Source organism: Macaca mulatta, chromosome 2, assembly GCF_049350105.2.
Source record: "Macaca mulatta isolate MMU2019108-1 chromosome 2, T2T-MMU8v2.0, whole genome shotgun sequence".
Lineage (NCBI taxonomy): Eukaryota > Metazoa > Chordata > Mammalia > Primates > Cercopithecidae > Macaca > Macaca mulatta.
The window spans coordinates 153,650,443-153,676,724 of record NC_133407.1 but is presented as its reverse complement, the minus strand read 5'-3'; the positions used below and the strand labels follow the sequence as shown (position 1 = coordinate 153,676,724).

Genomic DNA, 26,282 nt, shown 5'->3' with positions numbered 1-26,282 from the left:
AAAGCAAGACTGAGTATCACCTGTGGCCCACATCCCAAACACTAGGGCAAAGGGCATGTCTGAGACTTAACAGAGAGGAAACTCAGCCACAGAACAAGCTCTCCCAGGGCCAGGGGATCCTAACCTGCCCAGCCCTTTGGCCCTGGCTGCCTTCAATCACCCCAAGGCCCTCAGCAAGGCGTGTGAGACATACATGTACCCAGGATGCCTTCCAGAACCTTGGAGCCCCTCTTCTCTCCCATCCCCTCTGAGTTGTGTCTGCCTCCCTCTCCCTCCTCTGCCACCTGCCTTACAACGTCTCTTGTGTTACTGTACTGAAATGCAGTACTCTCTGCATGGCTACGGGGGAGCCAGGGTGAAGCAAAAGGAATATTAAAGATGCAGGTTGGACTCCCAGCTCTGCCACTCACTGTGCAGAGTAAGTTACACAGGGCCAAACAAGTGTTTTCATTTTATTAAACTGTCAGGCATTTGAGTTCGTTTTTCTTATGTAAATGCAGAAACTGGTTCTAATGTATTCATTTGCTTATTAACTTATTTGAAGATATTCATTGACTACATCTTAATGTACTAGGCAGCAAGGACACACCCGTGAACAGGATAAACACAGCGTCTGCCCTCCTGGAACAACTGCCAGGGAAAGGCAAACAATGTGCAAGAAAACAGAGAAATAAAGAACAAGACTACAGCATAAGGAAATAGCCAGGAATGCTGTGACAGAGCATGGAAGAAGATCTAGGAGCCCTCTCTGAGGAGGTGACATTCAAATTGAGACCTGTAGCCAGCCACAGGGCAGGGAGCGCATTTCTGGTGGAGGAAACTCCAAGGGCTAGGAATCCAACTTCCAAGGGATGTAAAGGACCTCTTCAAGGAGAACTACAAACCACTGCTCAGTGAAATAAAAGAGGACACAAACAAATGGAAGAACATACCATGCTCATGGATAGGAAGAATCAATATCGTGAAAATGGCCATACTTCCCAAGGTAATCTATAGATTCAATGCCATCCCCATTAAGCTACCAATGACTTTCTTCATAGAACTGGAAAAAACTGCTTTAAAGTTCATATGGAACCAAAAAAGACCCCGCATTGCCAAGACAATCCTAAGCCAAAAGAACAAAGCTGGAGGCATCACGCTACCTGACTTCAAACTGTACTACAAGGCAACAGTAACCAAAACAGCATGGTACTGGTACCAAAACAGAGATATAGACCAATGGAACAGAACAGAGCCCTCAGAAATAATACCACACATCTACAGCCATCTGATCTTTGACAAACCTGACAAAAACAAGAAATGGGGAAAGGATTCCCTATTTAATAAATGGTGCTGGGAAAATTGGCTAGCCATAAGTAGAAAGCTGAAACTGGATCCTTTCCTTAATCCTTATATGAAAATTAATTCAAGATGGATTAAAGACTTAAATGTTTGACCTAAAACCATAAAAACCCTAGAAGAAAACCTAGGTAATATCATTCAGGACATACGCATGGGCAAGGACTTCATGTCTAAAACACCAAAAGCAATGGCAACAAAAGCCATAATTGACAAATGGGATCTAATTAAACTAAAGAGCTTCTGCACAGGAAAAGAAATTACCATCAGAGTGAACACGCAGTCTACAGAATGGGAGAAAATTTTTGCAATCTACTCATCTGACAAACGGCAAATATCCAGAACCTACAAAGAACTCAAACAAATTTACAAGAAAAAAACAACCCCATCAAAAAGTGGGCAAAGGATATGAATAGACATTTCTCAAAAGAAGACATGCATACAGCCAACAGGCACATGAAAAAATGCTCGTCATCACTGGCCATCAGAGAAATGCAAACCAAAACCACAATGAGATACCATCTCACACCAGTTAGAATGGCAATCATTAAAAAGTCAGGAAAAAACAGGTGCTGGAGAGGATGTGGAGAAATAGGAACACTTTTACACTGTTGGTGGGATTGTAAACTGGTTCAACCATTGTGGAAAACAGTATGGCGATTCCTCAAGGATCTAGAACTAGAAATACCATATGACCCAGCCATCCCATTACTGGGTATATACCCAAAGGATTATAAGTCATGCTGCTATAAAGACACATGCACACGTACATTTATTGCAGCACTATTCACAATAGCAAAGACTTGGAATCAACCTAAATGTCCATCAGTGACAGACTGGATTAAGAAAATGTGGCACATATACACCATGGAATACTATGCAACCATAAAAAAGGATGAGTTCGTGTCCTTTGTAGGGACATGGATGCAGCTGGAAACCATCATTTTCAGCAAACTAACACAAGAACAGAAAACCAAACACCGCATGTTCTCACTCATAGGTGGGAATTGAACGATGAGATCACTTGGACTCTGGAAACGGAACATTACACACTAGGGCCTATTATGGGGAGGGGGGACGGGGGAGGGATGGCATTGGGAGTTATACCTGATGTAAATGACGAGTTGATGGGTGCTGACGAGTTGATGGGTGCAGCACACCAACATGGCACAAATATACATATGTAACAAACCTGCACGTTGTGCACATGTACCCTAGAACTTAAAGTATAATAATAAAAAATAAAATAAACTCCAAGGGCAAAGGGTCCGAGGTGGGTTTAAAGAGCAGACAGAACTCGTTTTATATCTTGCATGATGTGTGGTCGAAGAACTAGGTGTCCACTGAATTTTCTTTGATCTGTGATTAAGATATGGCAATAAGAAGATGACATGTCAGGAATTCAGATCTTCCACATCTCGTGCTAACATCCAAATAGCAAACACAGGAAGCAGGCAGGCCGGGGATGGGAAGAGGATGAGCTCGGTATGGGATGTGTTGAGTTTGAGGCATCTGTGGGGCTTCCAAGAAGGTCCCTAAAGGGCACCAAGAAGCTCCAGTCTGGGGTCAGGCCAGATGGTGCACTCTGGGATGCCACCTGCGTAGGGCTGGCCATGGCTGGAACGGGCTGCTGGTGAAGAGGGCACAGAATGAGGGATGGGGGCTGGGGGCGGTGGAGCCTTGGGAAATGCCTAAGACAGCGGAGTCGACACAGTTGCGCAGTCAGAAATGAAGGAGAACCAGGAGAGGACTGTCAGGGAAGCCCAGGGAAGAGGATGTTCCCAAGGAGGTGAGGCCACCAGGGCTGAGGCTCAGGGCTTGTGTAAGAGGGGTCTGAAGTGGACGGCAGAAGGGGGTCTGGCTCCTGGATGTCAGGAGGGTTGTGCAGCACCAGTGACAGCAGTAACGGAGGTGGAGTAGTTGGGGAGGCTTCAATATGGCCATGGCCTGAGGGAAGACCCGACGAATCTCTCCAGCCCCCACTCCCCCTTCTTTACCCAATCTCACCTCGCTCCAGCCACAATGACCTCCTAGGCTCTGGCTCACAGACTCATCCCCGCCCTCCTGCCCCTGCACTGCTCTCCTTTGCCTGGAAGGCTCTGCCCTAGGGCTTCACAGTGCGGGCTCCCTCACGCCATTCCGCTCCCGCACAGATGTGTCCTCTTCATCCAAGAACCCCTCCCTGGGAACTGGAACCCTTCTGCACTATTGGCAGGAACGTAACAGGGTGCGGCTCTGTGGAAAACTATATGGCGGTTCCTCAAAAAACTAAACACAGAATCGCCATATGATCCAGCAATCCCACTTCGGGGCATATACTTACAAGAACTGAAAGCAGGGTCTTGGAGAGATCTGTGCACCCACATTCACAGCAGTAACATTCATAACAGCCAAGAGGTGAAAGCAACCCACACATCTGTCAACGAATGAATGTGCAAACAAAATGTGGTCCACCCATACGATGGAATCAAACTCAGTAGTTAAAGGGGAAGGAATTCCAACCCCTACTACAGAGAGGATGAACCTTGAGGACATTATGCTAATTGATAAGCCACTCACAAAAGAACGAATACTGTAGGATTCCACACGTGTGAAGTCCCTAGAGTAACTGAACTCATAGAGATGGAAAGTGGAATGGTGGCTGCCAGGGGATAGGGGAGGAGGTATGGGGAGTCAGTGTCTAAAGGGGGCAGAGTTTCAGTCTGGGAAGAGGAAAAAGCTCTGGAAAGGAATGGTGGTGACGGCTGCATGGCAACGTAATGTGCTTCATGCCACTGCACTGCATAATTAAAAATGGTGGCCGGGCGCGGTGGCTCAAGCCTGTAATCCCAGCACTTTGGGAGGCCGAGACGGGCGGATCACGAGGTCAGGAGTTCGAGACCATCCTGGCTAACACAGTGAAACCCCATCTCTACTAAAAAATACAAAAAACTAGCCGGGCGAGGTGGCGGGCGCCTGTAGTCCCGGCTACTCGGGAGGTTGAGGCAGGAGAATGGCGTAAAAACCCGGGAGGCAGAGCTTGCAGTGAGCTGAGATCCGGCCACTGCACTCCAGCCTGGGTGACACAGCGAGACTCCGTCTCAAAAAAAAAAAAAATGGTTACAATGGAGGATTTTATGTTATGTGTATTTTCCCACAATTTTTTAAAAATGGAAAAATTAAGGCATGCTGTGTCTAAGATGCCCCCACCCCCAATCCCAGGAGCTCTGTTCCCCATGACCATAGCCAGTTTTTTGTTGTTGTTTTTTGTTTGTTTTGTTGCTGTTGTTGTCTTAAGACAGAGTCTTGCTCTACTGCCCAGGTTGGAGTGCAGTGGCACCATCTTGGCTCATTGCAACCTCTGCCTCCTGGGTTCAAGCAATTCTCCTGCCTTAGCCTCCGAAGTAGCTGGGACTAGAGACAGGTGCCACCACGCCCAACTAATTTTTTGTATTTTTAGTAGAGACGGGGTTTGACCATGTGAGCCAGGATGGTCTCGATCTCCTGACTTCGTGATCTGCCCACCTCGGCCTCCCAAAGTGCTGGGATTACAGGCGTGAGCCACCATGCCTGGCCGCAAGTTTGTTTTTTATAGCACTTGTTACCACCTAATCCCATCTTAGGAGTTTTCTGGTTTACCTTCCATCCCCTTCCCTAGAATGTGAAACTCCAACAGGGCAGGCAGGGACTGGTCTGACTTGTCACTGCTGTATCTTCAGCCCTTGAAAGGGTGCTTGCATGTTGGTCTTTCCTGACAATGAGCCAGGCACAGAGTAGATGCTCAGTACATACTTACTGAATAAATAAGTTTCTGTGGAAGAAGAGGAGGGACTGGGAGTAACCAAGTGAAGATACAGACAGTAGAGAGGCAGACAGTGGAGAAAGTTCATGTTCACTAGATGAGTATTGTTTTCTGGGAGTGGGAAGCACAGGCTGTGGTTCAGAGGCCCTTTCCCGGGGCCCAGGAGAAGCAAGCATTTGCAGTGGAGCCAGCGTGCAGCTGTGCATCTAGGTCTAGAAGTCCACAGCACAGAGAAAGTGCATGGTGGTGTTTAACCCCAGCTGGGGACTGGTCCAATGGCAACAACCAGGGCTCAGGTGGACCCTTCAATTTGAGGCAGATGGTCAAGGCAAGGCTATAGGGTCAAAGACCAGGGACACTGGTCCGCCGGCCCAGCAAGAGCAGAGCTCTGGGCATGTGGGCCTGGCTGGGCAGGAGCAGACCTGCCACAGAGGGTGTGATGACAGGAAGGGTCTGTTCCAGAGACAGGCCAAACTGGGAAACAAATGTGGCCATGAGACTCAGGTGAGGGAGGGGGTCCCTGGGAGGGGCTGCTGGCTGCTGGGCTGGTCTTGCAGAGCTGGTGTTTAGCCTGAAAAGGCCCCACTAGGCTCATTGTCAGAGAGGGCCAACACGCCAGCGAGTCTTTGAATGTCTCCTTTCATCAGGAGAGCTATTTTTAAGTCTTTCTTGGTTTCCTTCTCTCCCTCCCTCTTTCCTTTCACCTACAGCCTTTGTGTGTCTATGAGTGGAAGCGAGGAGAGGTCAGACATGTGGATGGACCAGTGGAGCTCAGCCTCCTATCCTGCTCCCAAAACCTCTCCCATCATGACTTGGCTACTCTAAAACATCCAGGAAGGGTAGGGCTCACCACTGCACCCCCAAACACACCTCCTGGGGCCCACAGGGTGACCACTCCTGACTCACACCTTCCCTGGTCTGCTCTTCTGAGGTGGTGGAGACAGAAAATCTTGCTCCCTTATCCCACACAATGTGACTAGGGCATGGAGATGAGAGGTCTTTGCCTTTTAGAGAAACTGAATTCTCAGCCACAGTGGAGGACAAATGAGGATGGAGACACGACCCTTCTCCCCGCCCCCACCCTACCAAAAATCCTCCTGCAGAAAAGAGGTGGAGAAGGTCACTCACTCGGGAAACCTCCCTTCCCATCTCCGCCGTAGTTCCATGGTTGGGGAGCTCTGGGCACCAAGGGCGGCCAGGGAGTCTGCTGTCACAGCCTTTTGGGGGCTACATGGCAGTGGATATGGAGATTTAAAATGTGCCTGCTCTCTGGTCCATTGATTGCCTTCTGGGATCTACCCTCCAGAAAATCTTTTATGTGCATAAGGAGGTGTGTGAACAAGTTCACTGCAGTGCTGATGGAACTAGAAACACTGTAAGCATACTGCAGCGAGGAGATGGCTAAATAAACCATAGCATATCTGGAAAATGGAATACTACGTAGCCATAAAAACATTTAACTCAGAACTCTATGTATCAATGTGGGAATATCTCTGGGGTATTACTGAAGGAACCCAACTAAGTTACTCCAGGTTACTTATAGTTTGATATCATATATGTAAAAATAACAAATCCACAAAACAATACACTGTGTGTTTAAGTGAATGGGGACTAGGAATGAGAGTTCAAGGGAACTGCAGTGATTTACATGTTCCATGGTAGACCATGCCTTGTGCAATGAAAGTGTAGGTTTTAACTTCAACTCTGGTATATATAATGCAAGCCTCATAAGAGGAGGGCAGGGATGTCCAATCCTATGGTAGATGAGAAGTCTGGACTCCGGAGAGTGAACTGACCTGCTGGAAAGACGAGCCTAGACTCACACACCCTCTCCCTGCTCTAGGGATGACTGGATGCTCCTGCCTCTGACCCTGACCCTGCTCTGGCTGGCCACAGGCTCTGCCTAGCTCTGGCCCCCGCAGGACACATGAAGGACCCCTGTCCAAGGCAGGGCTGCCTCAGCCTCATGACCCCAGCGTGTCACTGCTGAGTCGCGGTTGAACTTGGGCAGGTTGCTTCCCTGTTCAGGCTCCCAGTCTCAATCAAAAGCTCTGACCTTTGTATGCTCTTTTACTGAGTGGCAGGCATTGTTCTAGGTCTCCTTAGACTTATTTACCTTCATAACTATTCTGAAGCAGGTACTATTACTACTATCCCAACCTTACAGATGGGGAAACCTAGGAGCAGAGTGGTGAGGAAGTTGCCCAAGTTACTCAGCCAGCAAGGGTCAAAGCTGAGTCTGAACTTCTTAGTCCCTAGGCTGCTCTACCACTTGCCAGCTCCTTATTCCTGGCAGTGTCCAAGCAGTGTCCAGGAGACCAGATCCTGGGTAACAGCCAATGTCCAGGGCCCCAGAATTGCACGAATTCACACCTTTAGAATGGTCCTAAGCAGGACAGGCCCTCTCCTCCCATACTCAACCTCTGTCTCTAGGATTCAGAAACAATAGATAATTATTACACCCCTATTGCTTGGCCAACACTCTCACATTTGTGCTCCCATTCAACCCTCCCACAGCCCTGCAGTTACTATTAGTGCTCTCTTTCAGAGATGGGGAATGACTGGCCTGCAGTGACACAGCCAGAAGAAGAGATGTGGGGGGTCCCAGATGAGGGTTTAACAGAGAACTCAGTGACTGTAGTGGGGTACATCACAAGCGGTGGGGACTCTGAGGTACAGAGAGTTGCACATGGTGGGCTCCACTGCTCCATCAGCCCTCCAACATTCTCATGGCCAGTACCAGATTCCTGGTTTCAGGGTGGGGACCAAATCTCTGATGGCAACTATCTCTGCTCCCAGATTCCATGACCTCAGGGATGCCCAGAAAAGCCAAAATCATCTTTAAACGGGCACCATTAACTCAAGGCTCTCCTCCCTTCTCCACAAGGAGACAATATTCCTTCTTGGGAGAGGAGGAGGAGTGGAGAGGTCAGAGAAGGCCTGCAGTGATAGACAACACTGGACTTGGAGCCAGCCAGAGCTGTGCTTGAGACCTGACCCCTTCATTCACTAGCTGTGTGGCCTTGGGCAAGTTACTTAACCTCTCAGAACCTCTGTGTCCTCAACTGTAAAACAGGGATAATGGTGCCAACTTTGAAGTTGTTGTAGGAGTCAAAGAGATGACAAACATGGACAACCTCAGGAAAGAGACAGACACATGGTTCAGTACCTAGAAAGGATGAGGCAGCAGAGAGACGAGTGAGAGGGGACGGGCAGGGTGTGAAGGAGCCACTGGAGGGAGAAGGGACTGTGGTGGAAGAGGCAGGAGAGAAGAGGGGACTAACTCTCTTCAGGGCTCCTGTAGCACCTGGTAGGTAACCTTATGAAAACACAGTCCAGAGAGATCAGTGGGTTTTTAAAAGAAATCACCTTTGTGGAAAGAAAACGAGACACCCTCATTTGGCCAGTGCTTGCTAAGTGTCAGGCCCCTTTACTGAGTGCATCCACTTGCAATGGTCTTTCATCAATGTGGCAAAGCTAACCTAGGCTTGAAAGGGGAGGATGATGAGGTATGGGAGGCAGGTGCAGAAAAAGGTGCAGAGGTCTGTTGGGAAGTGGGGAAAGGGGACACTTCACTCTCTGCCTCTCCAGTCACCTCTCAACACGCAGGCATGGCCTGGAAGATGGGTGGGGTGGGTGGGGGCATTTCACTCTTCCTAGCCCATTTCCTGCAGTGGTCACATTCCCTGCAGAACAAATGCCTGAGCCCCATATCACCCAGTGATCTTTCCTGGGATGCCACCGACCAGCCACACACCCTAGGCCGGTTCTTCACCTCTATCCGTTTCTGCAAATGTACATTGTGGGAAGGGATTCATGACTCTGAGAAGGGGTGTATGGAAGGGTTGGGACTTTGTCAGTGAGTGGGTGAAGGCCAGCTCACCATGAGTGTCCAATAGACAGCATATATTACCCCCATCAGCACTGATGCACCTGTGCCCAGCAATGAGGTCTGGGTCTTCACTGTGACGTGGCCCCCAGCTCACCATCAGCCTCTAGACAACAACCTCCCTCCAGCAACTCCATCCCCTCACAGCACTGCTGCAGGGCCAGGGAAACCAGCTTTCATCTAAAACTGCTTTCAGCTCACAAAATTCCCTTATAGCCTTTAACACATCTCACCCTCATGATTTTCACTTCACAGATGAGGAAACTGAGGCCCAGGGTGTCCGAGGTCATTAGAAGCTAGGCTGGTCTTCATTCAAATCAGGCAGCTCTATTCCACATCATCTATAAAGGCTCCAGAAAGCCCCAAACTTCATCAGACTCCAGTGGATACCGGCAGGAGCAGTTGCCCTTGCATCACCGAGGCAGGCCCCCAGAAGGCGATGGTTCCTAGAGCCCTGATGCTGAGTGTCTCAGCCCCTGCATCCAGCTGGGCCCAGCTGACTGCAAACAGCTCCCTCCGCACCAAGGGAAGGAGCAGATCTGTTACAACCATCTCTCCACCTTCACGTCTCTGATGCCCACGGCCTACCTGTGGGGTGCCCTACCTTGTGGGTGAGGCTGGGGTCTCTTGAAGCACTGTCCTCCTCCTCTGAGCTTCTCTGCTCTTCATCCGACGTGAGGTCCTCTTTGGGGGCTGCCGACGAGATGGGACAGACTTTGTAGGGCTCTGTGTAGGCGCTGGGTCAGAGCAGGGGAAAGAAGGGTTAGAGCTTTTTGTTTAGCAAAGGCAAAGTGAACCTACCAGGGGTCCCATTCGAGCCATAGGGACAGAAAATGAGAAGTAAGACTCAGGCACAAACCTCCTACTTCCCCACCCCAGCCATACTAGCTTCCATGTGGAGCCCTGAACACACCAGGCCCTTGCTGCCCAGTGTCTTTGCACATGTTAAGACAGACTTGCTGCCCTGCAGACATGGGGCAGGCTCCCATGCCAAAGGGAGGCCCGAATAACTCACGATGCGGGCAGGAGATGTTGAGTCTGAGTGGTCTGGGATCTGGACTGGCCTGGTCAGGCAGCAGCGTTAGTCCTTAAGGTGGCAGTGTGCTCTGGGCCTGAGTAAGGGATGCAATGATGTGGTGGACACAATCCAGGACATGTATTCCAGCCCCTAGGCCCAGCCTTGCCATCTGCTAGATCACAGACAAGACATTGCTCAGGGCATCAGTTCTCACTCAGCTGCACAGCAACAAGGATTCCTGTCACACCTTCTTGGCAGCTGCTGTGAGCATCACAGCTCATCTAGGTACGATAGTCTCATGTCTCTATGCCTGTGACTACTCCACAGGCATTGCCACTAAATAATGAATATAGCAGTCAGTACATATTTACTGATGTCTGCTTTGAGCAGGCACAGGCTAGGCATCGAGAAAAACACTGGTGAGTGAAGCAGACATGGTCCCTGTCCTCAAATGTGAACAACTTGTACACAATCACAAACTGTGATCCCCACAGCAGGGGCTCTCAACTCTTCTCTCTACACAGCAGGCTGAGTATTCCACAAGAGACTATGCTCTTCTGTTCAAAAACCTTCAGTGGCTCCCTCTTGCCATTGGCAATGTGGCCCCAGACAACTCACAAACCTTTCTTCCTACTCAAAATCTGGTCTTATTAAATCCTCACCAAATACTTACTTCTGCCCTCTGGGAATGCCAGGATGAGATGCTGGAATGACAGATGGATGCCAGGACAGAAGGGAGCAGCCACTTCCTGGACTGCCTGGACCAAGGGTTCCCCCAGGCCCTGGCCCAGGCAGGGGGAAGCGAGGTGGGTGGGGGACATCAGGGGAGGAGAAACAGAGCCTTAGGCTATAGTGAGCTAGACGCCTATCCTGGAGCTCCTCAAATGTCTTTTATAGGAGCCAGAACCGCCTGCACCTAAGCCCAGAGTACCTGCAGCCTAAGGAGCTTGGGGCTTTGCCAAGGCCAGAGTAGGGTCCCCTGCTCCACAAGGGGCTATCGGGTCAGGCAGAGCAGGGACAAGGTAACCTGTCTCTGCCTGGGCCTCCACTGACATAAGGGGTTGGAGGTGGGGACTGTGGCTGTGCACTTGTGTACAGAGGCAAACCCAGTCCTCATCAAGGCTGAGCCACGACTCAACCTACTAGCCTACAGGCGACCCTCTGGTCAGACTTCTTTCTTCTTCCTTTTCAAAAACATTGTTTTTTGTCCTTTTCTTTCAAATGATGAGGTGTTTTACAACAAGCCACATACCTACTACCAAGGTATACAAAGAAATAACCCCCTGCCAGAATTGCTGAGGTGTGCCAAAGCCTCCCTCCTGTCCCAGGGTCACCTTCACCTCCGCTGCCAGTCACCATGCCACCAAGGGCCACCAGCTCCCTCCACTGAGGAGCAGTCCCCAGCCTAAATGTAATCTGCTCAGCAGAGCTCAGATTAGGCTCAGTAAAGTGACTGCATGAACTGGTCTCACAGAGCCCTCACTTCCCTCCCTCCAGAGCTGCCTGCATCCCTTTTTCCAGCAGACTTGGAGTGGAGTCCTGCCCTCCCTCTGAGAGGAACAGCCACCTCAGTCAGCAGGAGCAGGTGGTGCTCTACCCAGGATAAGCAGTAAGGATGAGGGATGCAGGCATGAGCCACTGTGCCTGGCCAACTAATAGTAACTTTCAAATGTCTTACCATAAAAACGATAAGGCGATGGATACGTTAATGACCTTGATTTAATTATGCCACACTGTATACATATACTAAAACATCACATTGTACCCCATAATGGTATAGGATTATGACTTGTCAATCAAAATAATAGTAATACATTTTTAAAGGTCTAGAAATGTCTTTAAAATATGCTTTCACAATATGAAAGAGCAAGTATGATCCAATGCCTTTGCAGAGTCAATGAAAAAATGGCAGCAACAGACCCTATCTTAAACAGAAGTTGGCAGTAAAATAAACCAAAACATTCTGACACTAAAACCAAGACTGTCAACACTGCCGCTCCTACCAACCCTGGTATTGCTACCAAGTTGATCATATACAGGGCAAGGAAACATCTCTGATAGATGTTAACTTCTTCCCAAATGCTCTGACAGACCCTAGCAGAAACCTGTGTCCTGGGAAAGTAACCATGTCTTCCTTTGGGGAAAAAGACTGGGAACACTTACACATCATATCTATCTCCCCAGTCTGCCAACAGAAACCTCTGAGATGAGGCCAGGCACGGTGGCTCATTCCTGTAATCCCAGCACTTTGGGAGGACAAGGCAGGCAGATTACGAGGTCAGGAAATCAACACCATCCTGGCTAACATGGTGAAACCCCGTCTCTACTAAAAATACAAAAAAAAAAAAAAAAATTAGCCTGGCGTGGTGGCGGGCTTCTGTAGTCCCAGCTACTCGGGAGGCTGAGGCAGGAAAATGGCGTGAACCTGGGAGGCGGAGCTTGCAGTGAGCCGAGATTGCACCACTGTGCTCCAGCCTGGAAGACAGAGTGAGACTCTGTCTCAAAAAAAAAAGAAACCTCTGAGATGAGTACTTTGCTCAGTATGGTCAAAGGAAGCCTGCAAGGCTCTACATTTTTTGCTATCTGGTGCCCGCCTGGTTTTTCATTAATTCATAAAAATTCCTATTAAGAGTCGTCTGTTCTAGACTCTACTGTAGGTACTGAGGGTACAGTGTCTATAGCCGCTCTAATCAAAATGCCCATTATAATCATAACTGGGTGAGTTGTTATCTTCAGGTGGATTCCTTGAGCATACCAATAGATTACATATGAGAAAGCTCTCTAACCCAACTACCTACCCATCCACTCATTCACCCGTCTATCTATTTATCTATCTAGCCATCCATCCATCCATCCATCTATCCATCCACCCACCCACCCACCCACCTATCCACTTCAGGACATTGGACATCTGACCATCCACTCACCCTTCCAGCTATCCTTCCATCTACTCACTCAGCCATCCATCCTTCTACTCACCCATCCCCTCACACTCACGCACCAAATATGGCTCAGCAACTACTTCATGGAGCTAACACATGGGGGGATCAAAGATGACTAAAGTAATCTCTCTGGCCTCAGAGAGAGTACAGTGCAAATTATTTCTGAGCCCAGAGAGAGTACACAGCAAAGTCTTCCGAACCCACCCTCTTCACCAGCACTTTGCACTGTACTCTGGGTACTTTACTGTATTCTCTGGCCTCGGAGGTGGAGAGGGTGGGCTCAGAAGTCAGACTGCCTGAGTGGAATCCCAGCTGTGCCACTTTAAGCAAGTTTCTTAATCTCTCCATGTCTCAGCTTTTTTTTTTTTTTTTTTTTTTTGTCAGTTTCATCTACAAAACAGGGGTGATAGTAATATAGGTATAGATTATTTAGAGGATTCATTGATATAATGCAACAAAGGCACTCAGAAGTGGCACAAAGAAGGTCCTCATTAGATATTAGCTAGTGGTGGTGTTTCCATAACCTGACAGCAACAGATGAAATAAGTTTATCAGAATAGCCCATAGGAACAATGAAAATGCAGACTGTCCTATCCTTCCATCAGTTGGTATCTTTCTGCTCTTTAGCTGACACTAAGGGTGGTTCAGAACCAGTAGAAAGGTCCCCATCTCTATGGTACCTTACAACTTACAGGCACCTTTATATCTGTTTCTTTGTTGAAGTCTCCTGGTTGCCCAGGGCTCAGTGCCTATGTTTTCTCAAGCCCCAAACCAGGACCAAGGATCTGAAGCTTTGCTATATGGTAAGTGAGGAAGGACATTTGAGAGATAGTTTGGAGGCCAAAAGGATGAAATTTCAGTAGGGCTCAGTGGCTCAAGCCTGTAATCCCAACACTTTGGGAAGCTGAAGCAGCAGGATCACTTGAAGCCAGGAGTTCAAGACCACTCTTGGCAACAAAGTGAGATCCTGTCTCTAAAATAAAAAAATTAGCGAATGTGGTGGCTCATCCCTATTGCTATTAGCCTCAGCTACTTGGGAAGCTGAGGCAGGAGAATTGCTTAAGCCTGGGGGTGTTGAGGCTGCTGGTCACATCACTGCACTCCAGCAGCCTGGGTGACAGAGCAAGGCCCTGTCTCTAGAACAACAACAACAAAAAAGACATTTCTAACCATTATTTCAAGAGTTTAAAGGACAGAAAAATCATTTGATAATATTCAACATCCCTTCATGATAAAAGCTCTCAATAAATTAAGTGCAGAAGGAAAGTACCTCAACATAATAATGGCTGTACATGTTAAATCCACAGGTGACATCTTACTGTTAGCTTTTAGCTTTTCCTCTAAGAACTGGAGCAAAACAAAGGTGTCCACTCTCACCACCATTCTTCAACATACTACTGGGAGTCCTAGCCATAGCAATAAGACAAGAGAAAGAAATAAAAGGCATCCAAATTAGAGAGGAAGAAGTCAAACTGTCCCTGTTTGCAGATGACATAATCTTATATATAGAAAACCCTAAATATTCTACCAAAAACCTCTTAGAGTTGATAAATTCAGTAAAGTTGCAGGATACATAATCAATATATAAAAATCCATAGCATTTCTATACACGAACAATAAACTAGCTGAGAACAATTTTTCAAGAGCTACAAAAAAAAATCACAATACTACGTTTACAATAGCTACAATAAAAGCCCAATCTAGAAATAAATTTAACTAAGAAAGTGAAAGACTTCTACAAGAAAAACCATAAAACACTGATGAAAAAAAATCAAAGAAGATACCAACAAATAGACATTCCATGCTAATGGACCAGAAGAATTACTGTTGTAAAAATGACAATACTTATCCAGAACAATTTACAGATTCAACGTGATCCCCATCAAAATACTAATGACATTCTTCACAGAAACAGAAATTAAAATTCTAAAATTTACATGGAGCCACAAAAGACCCAAATAGCCAAAGCAATCCTGAGCCAAAAGAATAAAGCTGGGGGCACCACATTACCAGACTTCAAAATATACTACAAAGCTATAGTAACCAAAAAAGCATGGCACTGGAATAAAAACAGATGCATAGACCAAGGGAACAAAATAGAGAACTCAGAAATTAATCCATATGTTTACAGACAACTAATTTTTGATAAAAGTGCCAAGAACACTCACTGGAGAAAGGACAGTCTAAATGGGGCTGGGAAAACTGAATATCCATATGTAGAGGAAAGAAACTAGATCCTCACCTCTCATGCTATGAAAAAATAAACTCAAAAGGGATCAAAGACCTAAATGTAAGACCCAAAACTATAAAACTAATAGAAGAAAACACAGGAGAAATGCTTCAGGACACTGGTCTGGGAAAATATTTTATGACTAAGACCTCAAAAACACAGGCAACAAAAGTAAAAATAAACAAATGGGATTATATCAAACTACAAAGCATCTACACAGCAAAGAAAACCATCAACAGAGTGAAAAGACAACCTACAGAATGGGAGAAAATATCTGCAAACTACTCATCTGACAGGGAATTAATATCCAGAATAGATAAGAAACTCAAATGTCTTAACAGAAAACACACACACACACACACACACACACACACACACACACACACACAAAACCCCAATCTGATTAAAAAGATGGGTAAATGATCTGAATAGACATTTCTCGAAAGAAAACATACAAATGGCCAACAAGTATATTTTTAAAATTCTCACATCACTAATCACCAGGGAAATGCAAATCAAAATCACAATGAGGTATCATCTCACACCTGTTAGAATGGCTATTATCAAAAAGACACAAGATAACAAATGCTGGCAAGGATGTGGAGAAAGGGAACTCTTCCACACTGCTAATGGGAATGTAAATCAGTAGAGCCACTATGGAGAACAATATGGAGATTCCTCAAAAAACTACAAATAGAAGTACCATGTGATCCAGCAATCCCACTACTGGGCATTTATCCAAAGGAAAGAAAATCAGTATATGGAGGAGACATCTGCACCCCCATCTTTATTGCAGCAGTATTCACAGTAGCTGAGATATGGAATCAACCTAGGTATCCAACAACAGATGAATGGATAATGAAAATGTGGTATACACACAAGATGGAACACTATTCAGCCATAAAAAAGAAAGAAATTCTGTCATTTGTGGCAACACAAATGGGATTGGAGGACATTATGTTAATTGAAATAAGCCAGAAACAGAAAGTTAAACACTGCATGTTCTCACTCATACGTGGAAACTAAAAAAAAGCTGATCTCATAGTAGTAAAAAGTGGAACAGAGGATACTAGAGGCTGGGAAGGGTAGGAGTAAGGTGAGGATAAGGACAGACCTGTAAAAGAATATAAAAACACAGCCAGATAAGAGGAATAAGTTCTAGGGTTCCATAGCACTGTAGGACTACAGTTATCAATCATATGTTATATAGTTTCAAGTAGCTAGGAGGAGGATACTGAATGTTCCCAACACAAAGAAATGATCAATGTTTGAGATGATGGTATGCTAACTACCCTGATCTGATCTATAAATTACATATATCAAAACATCACTATGGACCTAATGAATATGTACAATTATTATTTGTCAATTTAAAAAATAAAAGAGGGTCAGGTCGGCTGGCTCACACTTGTAATCCCAGCACTTTGGAAGGCTGAGACAGGAGGACTGCCTAAGCCCAGGAGTCTTCGAGATCAGCCCTGGCGACATAGCAAGACCTCCCATCTCTACCAAAAATTAAAAAACTAGCTAGGTGCAGTGGCGCACACCTGTAGTCCTAGCTACTTGGGAGGCTGGGGCAGGAGGATCACTTGAGCCCAGGAGGTCGAGGCTGCAGTGAGCTATGATCATGCCACTGCAGTCCAGCCTGGGCAACAAAGTAAGCTCCTGTCTCAAAAATAAATACATACATACATACATACATACATACATACATAAAAAGAAAAGAAATAAAAAATAAAGAACGAATGGTCTGTTGTACCTTGAATGGGATCTTTCCAGGAAATTTTGGACATGTGGTCATTAGAGGGGTAATACGGTCTCACCACTGAAGAAGTTTACCTGGAGAGTCACATTCTAGGAAAACAGAAAAAGGGCCAGGTGGTCAGCATTGCAAGTTTAGTGACCAAGTAGCCCAGAATGTTGGCACCACAGAGAAGAGAGTCACTGTGTGACCTCAGGCAAGCCACTGAACCTCTCTGTTTCTTACCTATAAAGTGGTGACAACTAAGGAGGTTCACTGTGGGAGTCAATGAGAACATGATGGTGAAAGCGGCCATGGCCTGACATACAGCAGGTCCTTTCTGGCCAGCTCTGAAGAGCCTGCAGAAGGGCCAAGTTCTAAACCCCCCCCCACCTAGTCTCCCTGGGACTGTATCCACCCTCTGAGTCCACTTGTGCTGTAAAGGGAATATCAATTAAAGCTGCCCAGAGCCTGTTACCTTAAATGACCTTCCAAATGAGCCTAGTCCTTTTCAGCAGCCTAGAGTTGTAAAAGGACATGTGCCTCCACGTGGGGAGACGAATGCTGTATAACCCGGCCTGGTGCTGTCCAACTCTGACCATTTAATTCCGTCCTATGTAACGTTCGTTGGGAGCCACAAGTCTGAACACAGCCAAAAGGGCCTAGTAAGTCGTAAAAAAGAAAGGAACGCTTTTCCTCCTGGGACTCTCTCAGTGGGCACTCCAACCTCAAATTCCATCCTTGCTGGTGTGGAAATTCATGTCAATGGGGCCAGACTGCAGATGTAACTTCTCCCAGCCCCTCCGAGACAGGCTGGGACCTTTCTGAAGCTCACCAGCCCAGCAGGGAGGGGAAGAGGGCTTCAGAGCTGAGCCCTCTGGGAGCTGGAAAGTTTGAAATGGAGGAGACAGGCTGGCGAGAATGAGTATCCCAATTAGCAGAATAGCTGGAAGAGCTTGTAAGTGGGCGGAGGGGAGGGCTGGATACGGGATAGGGATTTCTAAATCCTCAGACATTCGCTCCATTCCCTTGCTGAATCCTTCACCCCTCAGTGCCCCAGCACCTTCCCAGTACTAAACAGTCCCTCCAGGACTTCCCTGATGTCCCCTTCTGCTCTGACGCTTCCTTGTCTGCTTCCTCACAGGGACATTGCAATCTTTGCAGATGGAGCTATCATTTGCACTGTAACTGGGACCACCGATGACAAGGCACAGCACAAATGTGATACTGTGGAAAGAGCCCAGGAGGACTAGGGGTCCTGGATCCCTCATTAAACCCTGCATCATCTGGGCTACGTTGTGGCTGTCCTGGGGAGCCCCAGTTTCCACATCCATAAAACTGAGGTGGAGGCTGGACTCATGGGTCAAAGTACAAAACACTCAGACATACGAAACTGCGTCCTGAGACCAGACACACACATCCCACAGCCTGGGGGCCAGGCCCTGAGAGCGCTGCCTTCCTGGTGCCTCCTCGTGTCTGAAGTGAGGCTCCCCTTCACGCCTCTTGGAGAGAACGCGTCCCGCACCCAGGGTCAGCCAAGGGATAGCATTATAATGGTTCCCAGAAACATGACTGAAGCAGAGACTTTTTTAAAAATTCAATTTCCATTTCTCACTAAGTAAAAACAAAAGTTCATCCTTGTTTTCCGACCAGAGACATCCCCACCCCTCCTCCTAAAACGCAGCAGCATCAATGGTGTCAGAAGAGTTTGTTTTCTTTTTATAACAGCATTAATGAGATATGAGTCACATACCATGAAATTTGCACCTTTAAAATATAATTCAGTGCTTTTTAGGATATTAGTATATTTAAAGAGTTGTGTGACCAACACCATTATCTAATTTTAGAACATTTTCATCACTCCAAAAAGAAACCTCATTTCCCTCTAGGCCCCTCAGCCCCTGGCAACCACTAGTCTACTTCCTGTCTCTACGGATTTGCTTATTCTGAACATTTCATTACATGAAATCATACAATATGAGGCCTTTTGTGTCTGGATTCTTTCACTTAGTGTGTTTTCCAGGTCCATCCATTTTGTATCATGTGTCAGCTCTTCATTCTTTTTCATGGCTGAATACTATTCCACAGTATGGATAGATCATACTGTTTATCCATTCAACTGATAGACATTTGAATTGTTTCTTTTTGACTATTATGTATAACGCTGCTGTGAATATCTGTGTACAAATTTTTGTATAGACATATTTTCCTTTCTCTTGGGTATATACCTAGAAGTGGAATTGCTGGGTCATATGATAAACCTATATTTAATGTTTTAAGAACTACCAGACTGTCTTCCAAAGAGGCTGTATCATTTCACATTACTACCAGGAATGTATGAGGGTTCTAATTTCTCTACAGCCTTGTCAACACTTGTTATTGTCTGCTTTTTCTTTTTTTATCTTAGCCATCCTAATGGGTTGGAAGTGGCTTTATAGAGATTTTCAAAGAATTTTGTTTTTTCTGATTCCATCTCAGCCTTCTCCCAACCTATGCAAACACTATTTTTCCTAGCCAAAGAGAAAAAGGGAAACATAACTGTGACCATGAAGGCTTTATTTTCAGATAATCAAGTGAGGCTCAGAAGTCCAGCGGTGGGGCGGGGGGTGCAGAATCTAAACTTTTAGAAGGTCTTCAGGAACCTCATAAAATTATAAAATAAAGAGGTAATATTAAAGAAAAATATGTAAGCCAGAGCCACAAACCTACCAGTGTGATGGTGTCTCAGGCTCTGTCTTTGGGACAATGGAAGTGCCTTGGGCAACTTGGGCTAGTAATACTGGCAGGAGAGGCCGGAGCCAGCTTTTCTGCCACACTGTTGGTTCACATGCCTGGCCTAGCCATAACCACTGGCCCTAACATTTTGGTCATCTCTGGGACTGCAATAGAGGACAGTGGTAAAGGGCACACATTTTGGGATCCGACTGTCTGATGCCAAGACCCAGTTCTGCCACATATCAGCCCGATGACCTTAGGTAAGTTGCTTAACCTGCCTGCCTCAGTTTCCTCATCTGTAACATGGAGATATCAGTCCTTAAATTCCCAGGGTCTATGTAGGGATCAGATGAGATGACATCTGTAAATGAGGTATACGATCTGTGTAACACAGTACCTGCTGGTTTTATTTTACTAGAGTCCATCTGAGCTAAAGGCCAGTCTGAATTCAACAGGCAGAGCTCCTCAACGCTTACAGATCTGGGTTCTGGTCCCACCTCTGTTACCAGTGTGGACCCCTTCCCCTCCAAGGGCCTTAGTTTCCCCATCTGTAAAATGAGAGAACTAGAACTAGAAGCTCTTCCCACCATGATGCCCCGTGGCTTTATGTCCAAAGCTGAGGAATTTTGCTCGAGTGATTCCTGCCACAGTTTTGGCATTATCAATCATCCTACACGGCCAAACCGACTCCCTGGCCCACGCATACATGTGCGCTTTCCCATCTGAGACTGTTCCAGAATTCCTTCCCACCCTCCCCTCCACTTGCCCAACACCATCCCCCCCACCCCCTCCAACCCCGGCCAAGGTCCAACCCAAATACCACCTCTTCCAAGAAGCCTTCTGTCTCTCCAGCAGGAGGGGCTCCCGTTGCAGTTTACTACAGCCACTCCAGTTAATTTATGTTCCTATATTAAAGTTCCTTGAAGGTAGCAGTCATGGGCTTGCTATGCATTTCTGTGTCCTCCATGAAGTACAAGTAGGTGCCCAAGAAATGACTGACCTATCCCAGTTTCCCCATCTCATCCCAGCTGAAGGAGGTGACTTCCTCCCGCCACCCGAGGGGAGGGCGTCTCTCTGTCTGCACATATAACAGTGCCTGGCTCACGCTGAAATGGCATCACAGGTGCTGCCACTGCTGACAACATTGTGGCCAGACAAGTATTAGGAGACAAATGAGCTTCCTTTCTCACCAGGCCATGCTTTTAAATCACTAGGAATATAGCCGGGGGTGGGAGAGGGAGAAGCACCCCATGGTCTGGATCTGGTTCTCCCACAGGTTCAGCTGATGCTGAAGGATGGGTGGCGGGGACTGCCCTGGTTTCCTCAACTGCAAGATGAGCTCTACAGTTGTGGGTCCTGAGCGCCTAACTCCAGCCCAAAGCAGGAGGAAACTCAGACGCATCTTTCTCCTGCAACCTCCACCCTGGGATTCAGAGGAACCCAGACCACAGGCGAAGCAAGAAGGGCCGGGGAGTCACTGCTCCTGCCTCAGGCAGCTGGGGAGGATGCAGTGGCTGGAGATTCATGGAGGACACTATAATTTAATAACCACACACCACATCTGAAGCTGCCAGGAGCTATGAGAGGGGCAGCCTGTGGTTTCCAAGTGTGGTGGTCCGAATAACAATCCCCTTCTCCCACCCACCTTCCACATAGACACAGCCAGCCAGTAATAACAGCAGCAGCAGCAGCAACAGTAGATGCAGAAGCCAGCATTTTTTAGGGCTTACTATGTGCCAGGTGCTCTATGACTTCTTCCCAACCACTGTATCCTGTAGACATTAACACTCCCATTTTACAGATGGAGAAACAGGTGCAGAGAGACTAAGTTCAGGGCCGGGATCTGAACACAGGGAATGTGGTTTCAGAGCTCCCCCTCTGACAATGAGTCTATGCAACCTCTACTGTATTTATTCATTTATTGAGCACTCAGCTAAGCACATCCCAGAGGCTATCTCGTTTGATCCTTTCAACCACCTTAGTGAGGGTCAGAAGCACTTTCAACCACTTAGTGAGGTAACCACTATTATTATACTCATCTTTCAGTTGGAGAAACTAAGGCTCTGTGAGGTTAAATGACCCACCCAAGGTCCACTCTGCTGTATTCCCCTTCCATCAACCTCTCTCAGACAAAACCACAAGCAGATGGCCCATGGCTGGACCCACACACTGGACACATCCATTCATTCGGTTCACTGTCACCTCCGCTGTGCTGGGTAGTACCAGGGCAGAGCAGGGCTCCCAGCCCACAAGGCATGAAAATGTGTGAGAGGTGCCGGGACACAGAGGAGTGTCCACAGAGCACCTGGAGGGCAGGTGGGTGCAGGCCTTTTGATGCACATGAACAGGAGCATCATCTGTGGCTGGAATGGGACGCCTGGATGGGGGACACAGAGGGAATCCATCGCACAGGGCCAGACAGAGACAGACACACTGAGGCTCAGGCCCAGAAGGGAAGGGCCTCACACTTGGACCCAGACATGTTATAGCACATACATGCTCTTGTCATGTCACTCACATGGTCTTCCCCAACTCCATCTGCCTCCTCTACTCCAAACACAGAAGAAGCATTTTCAGAGGATGCCACCCTTTGCCAAGGGCTCTAAGACCCTATAAATCCACCCTGCTCCTGAGGGCAGGGCCTGCATCTGATTCTGCTGGTCCCTAGAGCCCAGCTGGGAATGGATGCCTGGAAAGTGTTTGCTGACCTGAACTGATCTGACTTCTCACACCAGCCAGGGCCCAGGGGCCCTCCTTTCCAAGGCCATCTCAACCCCTACCTCCTCCAGGAAGCCTTCCCTGACTACTAGCTAAGCTAATGAGGCTTAAGCTTTAGGTCCTACACTTGCATGGGCTGGTACCTTTCCAGGTTCTATGAGTTAATTTATAATCTTTTTTATTTGCATAAATTTAAAAAATAACCTATATACTATCAGTATAATCAACATAGAGCCCATTTCTTACAAGATTTTAATTTTCCTACACTTCTTAAGGAAGCTTTTTGTAGTATAAGTGAGGTGCCTAACTTGTACCCCATGGGTTCCAGGGCTGCATGGGGCTGGCCTGGCCTTTTGGCATCTTGGTTCTCCCATTTGGGTTCTGTACTCCATGAGGGCAGTGAGCCTTGTGGTGTTAAGGCTGCGGCAAGTTACCTACTTAACAGGTGGGGACAGTGAGGGCCAGAGGGAAGGATGAGAAAGCAGACCAGATTTCCACGGCTCCCAGAAGCCTCCCTGCAGAGGGGGTCAGCAGTCCTGCGGTTCAGGCGTTCGGGGTGTGGCAGTCTTGGAGGGAAGAGGCGCGGGGAAGGGCAGGGCTGCCCAGGAAGTGGGACTTTTTCCTTCCACAACAACGAAAAGTCTCGTCCAAAGGGTGGGAAGACAGGCGCCGCCCTCAGCCCCACATGTCTTCAGGGCTCACAGTGGCTGGCTGCCCCTCCTCCACCCACCTCTCAGGACTTGTCCTGCATTTCCTGTAAACACCGACACTTCCTCCCTGGGGAGGGCCTGGCAGTGTTGGGGCCACACCCCGTGGCTGACAGAGCCCGGCAACAATGGCTGGCCCAGGGCTCCAGCTGGCCACTCCACACCCCAGGCCTTCCCAGGGACCCAGAGAAAGGCTATCCTTTCCTAGAGCTGGGCAGTCCAATGCCCCCATGCCACAGATGGACAACTCACAGCTCAGAGAGGAGGGGAGGCATTTGTCCTGGGCTACACAGCAAGTCTGCAGCCAAAGGCAGGGTTACGACTTGCTCATCTCTACACCTCAGCGCCTCCTCTGCCGACCCGGACCGTGACACACTGAGCTCTCGAAGGGGAGCTCAGACTCCAGCCAGCTTGCCTAGGTTTCCAAAACTTGGTTCTTTGCCACTTACCAGCTACACAACCCTGGGCAAGTTTTCTGTGCCTCAATTTTCTCATCAGTAAAGCAGGGATAGTAACAGTACAGACCTCACTAGGTTGCTGTGAGGGTTTAGTGAAGTGATATATATAAAACACTAAGAACATACGGCAGCTATGTTGCTGTTCCTGTTTTTAATGTTTACTGAAAGCTCCAAACAGGACAGACTCTGAGTCTCCAGGTCTCCATCCCACCAGGGATGCTAATTGGGCTTGACTTTCCAACTTCAGAGCTGTGTTAGCAGCACTGTTCTGGGAGTCAGGAGACTTGCTCTACCAGTAACTCACCCCGTGATCTCAGACAAAAACATTTCCCTCCTATGTGCCTCAGTTTCCTCAGCTATAAAATGGAGACTAAAACCCTGCTCTTCCTCATGGGTAAAATGAGAAAACAGAAAGAAAAGCACGTAGAAAAGTTCCAGTTGATACACTAGGTGTTTCAGATGGGGGTCGGCATTTCCAAATACATTGTCACAAAAACTCATCTTCGAGGATAAACCCTGAAAGTCTTTTATCAGTATCATGTTAATAATCTGGCTACACTGAGAGTTTACATGTGCCAAGTCCTAGCCAAGTGCTTACCAGCAGGATCTCATTCACTCCCCAGAACCACTCTCCCAGCAGGCTATTAGCATTCTCATATCACAAAACAGAGGGATGGAGGGGGACAAAACAGAGGGATGGAGGGAACCTCTAAGTTCAGTCTCCTTTGATTTGTCTCAAGCCTGTGACCTTAGGCTCTAAGAACAGGCTGAAGAGGGTTTCCTCACAGCCCAGCTAAGATCTGCACAGCACTTCACAGTCTACAAACACCTCCACATATTTCATTATGGTTGATTCCTCCCACAAACATGTAAGGTAGGCACCATCACCTCCAACAAAGAGAAGAAAGCAAGGCCCAGGCGGGGGCTGAGTGACTGCCTGGATCCCAGTCACACAGGAAATGGGGTCTCTGGCCCCACGGTTGGGAAGTCTCCCCCTTGTATGACAATGCTGCTTCATCTCCTGCGTGAACCACAGAGGACCTGGACAGCGGCTCCTGACTCTGGACCCAGCACAGAGACACGTCAGGCAACTCCCTGTGGACCCGGGGAGCCGTGTGAGCAGTTTCTGAGGCCTGTGGCCCGGTGTCTGGAAGTACTTATGAGCTATGCAACGAAGCCCGCTTTTTCAGTCAGTAATTGCTTTGAAATATGGGTTCTGAGAGTTTGGCTGCAGTGCTAGCTGGCACAGTCTTCTCCCCACATGCCAGGACAGAGACCACGACAATAGAAAGCTGGGAAAACCATCCACCCCACAGACAATTCTGGCTTAGGATGAAAGAAAGCATTGGAAGAGAGGCAATGAGCTGAAAAACAGAACCCTTGAGGATGGTGCCCTCCTCCCTCAGCCCCATCCTCACTAGTACAATCTTTCAGCCCCCCAAAGAAGCCCGTGAGCCCCCAAACAACACACGGCTCTCCTACATTTCAAGCATTTTCTTCTTCCATGTGAAGACTGCACCAGGCACCCAGGTTCAATGAACACGATGGGGGTGCCCCTAGTTAATGACTTGGGAGATAACTCCAATGTGAAACAAGCTTGAAGTTTCATCAAATAGGGAAGAGGTTTTCTAAGAATCAGTCACCTTTATGTCAGTAAACCACGGGGGTTGGTGAGTGTGAGTTCTCATCCCTGTACTTACACCCAGTCCCAAACCCAGCCTCTGAGCAGCACACACCTCACTCCGCATCCTTCACGTCTACCTGCTGGGCCACCTGTTCCCCAACTCCAGTCATATCCCCTCTCGAGATTCTGAAATTCACTCTGCCACTAGTCAGGGAGGACCTGGGGAACTTGATTCTGTAACCCATGGTCTGAACATAAAGTGTATTAAGGCAGTTTTCAAACTGTAAAGTTCTATAAAACAAAGCATGTTGCAATGAACACTGCTTCAGACCTGTCGGGGGATGACTATGAAGCCCACCCCTGCGGATTTTGTTTCTGATGCAAAGTCCACCTTTAAGTGTAACCAGGCTCCAGGGTCTGGGTCCCTGTCTTGATAAACTCTCCCACATCCCAGCCTCAGTAGATGGAATCCTGCTACCTTCACCCTGACTGCATCACCTGTTCCCAGACTTCTTAGTTCCGGGAAACTTCTTAACCTTTCAGAGTACGGAGAGGAACTAAAAACTAAAACTGCAACAATGCAACAGCCGTGCAGGGGGAGCAAGAACCCTGCCCCTGGAGGTACTCAAGCACTGGCTTATTGAGAACTGAAGCATCTGGGGAGGGGAGGGGCGCCCCCATCACTAAAAGTCCCTTCCAACCTCAAAGTGAGTAACTTCAGTAGTTTCAACTTAAACCCTTCAGAGGAAAATAAGTTAGGGGTCAATGTGGCCAGCAAGTTGAGGATGATTTCAGAATGCAGCTGGATGAAACCCTTCCTGCCATCTAGACTAAGCCCAATCCAAAGGTGCCCTCGGAACCCTTACAATGGAAATGACCTGCACTGGGGTGAAGGCATCGGGGCTTTTCTTCGCATGTTTAGGTGACAGAAGAGGACACAAACACCCAAAACCCAGAAACTGTAGGCATTTTCTGAGTGAGCGGAGGCAGAATTTCTGCTCTCAAATCCCAGGAGGCACAGAAGCTGAGCTGAGGTGGCCGCCTGTCCCTGCTACTCCAGAACCGCGGCACAGGGACTTCCTTGCCCACCTTAGAAAGTAATGGGACACCAGCCATGGGCT

The 26,282-nt window shown here is 47.7% G+C and overlaps 1 protein-coding gene across 2 annotated transcripts in view; it reads right to left on the bottom strand.

Annotated features, from left to right (window-relative positions):
- Window positions 1–26,282, bottom strand: part of FGD5 (FYVE, RhoGEF and PH domain containing 5) — a 124,419-nt gene that overhangs the window by 63,994 nt on the left and 34,143 nt on the right. For both annotated transcript variants that reach the window (XM_077993547.1, XM_015130182.3), the window contains exon 3: window positions 9,613–9,745. In XM_077993547.1, the coding sequence (XP_077849673.1) occupies window positions 9,613–9,745 (133 nt within the window). The remainder of the gene's footprint in view (window positions 1–9,612; window positions 9,746–26,282) is intronic.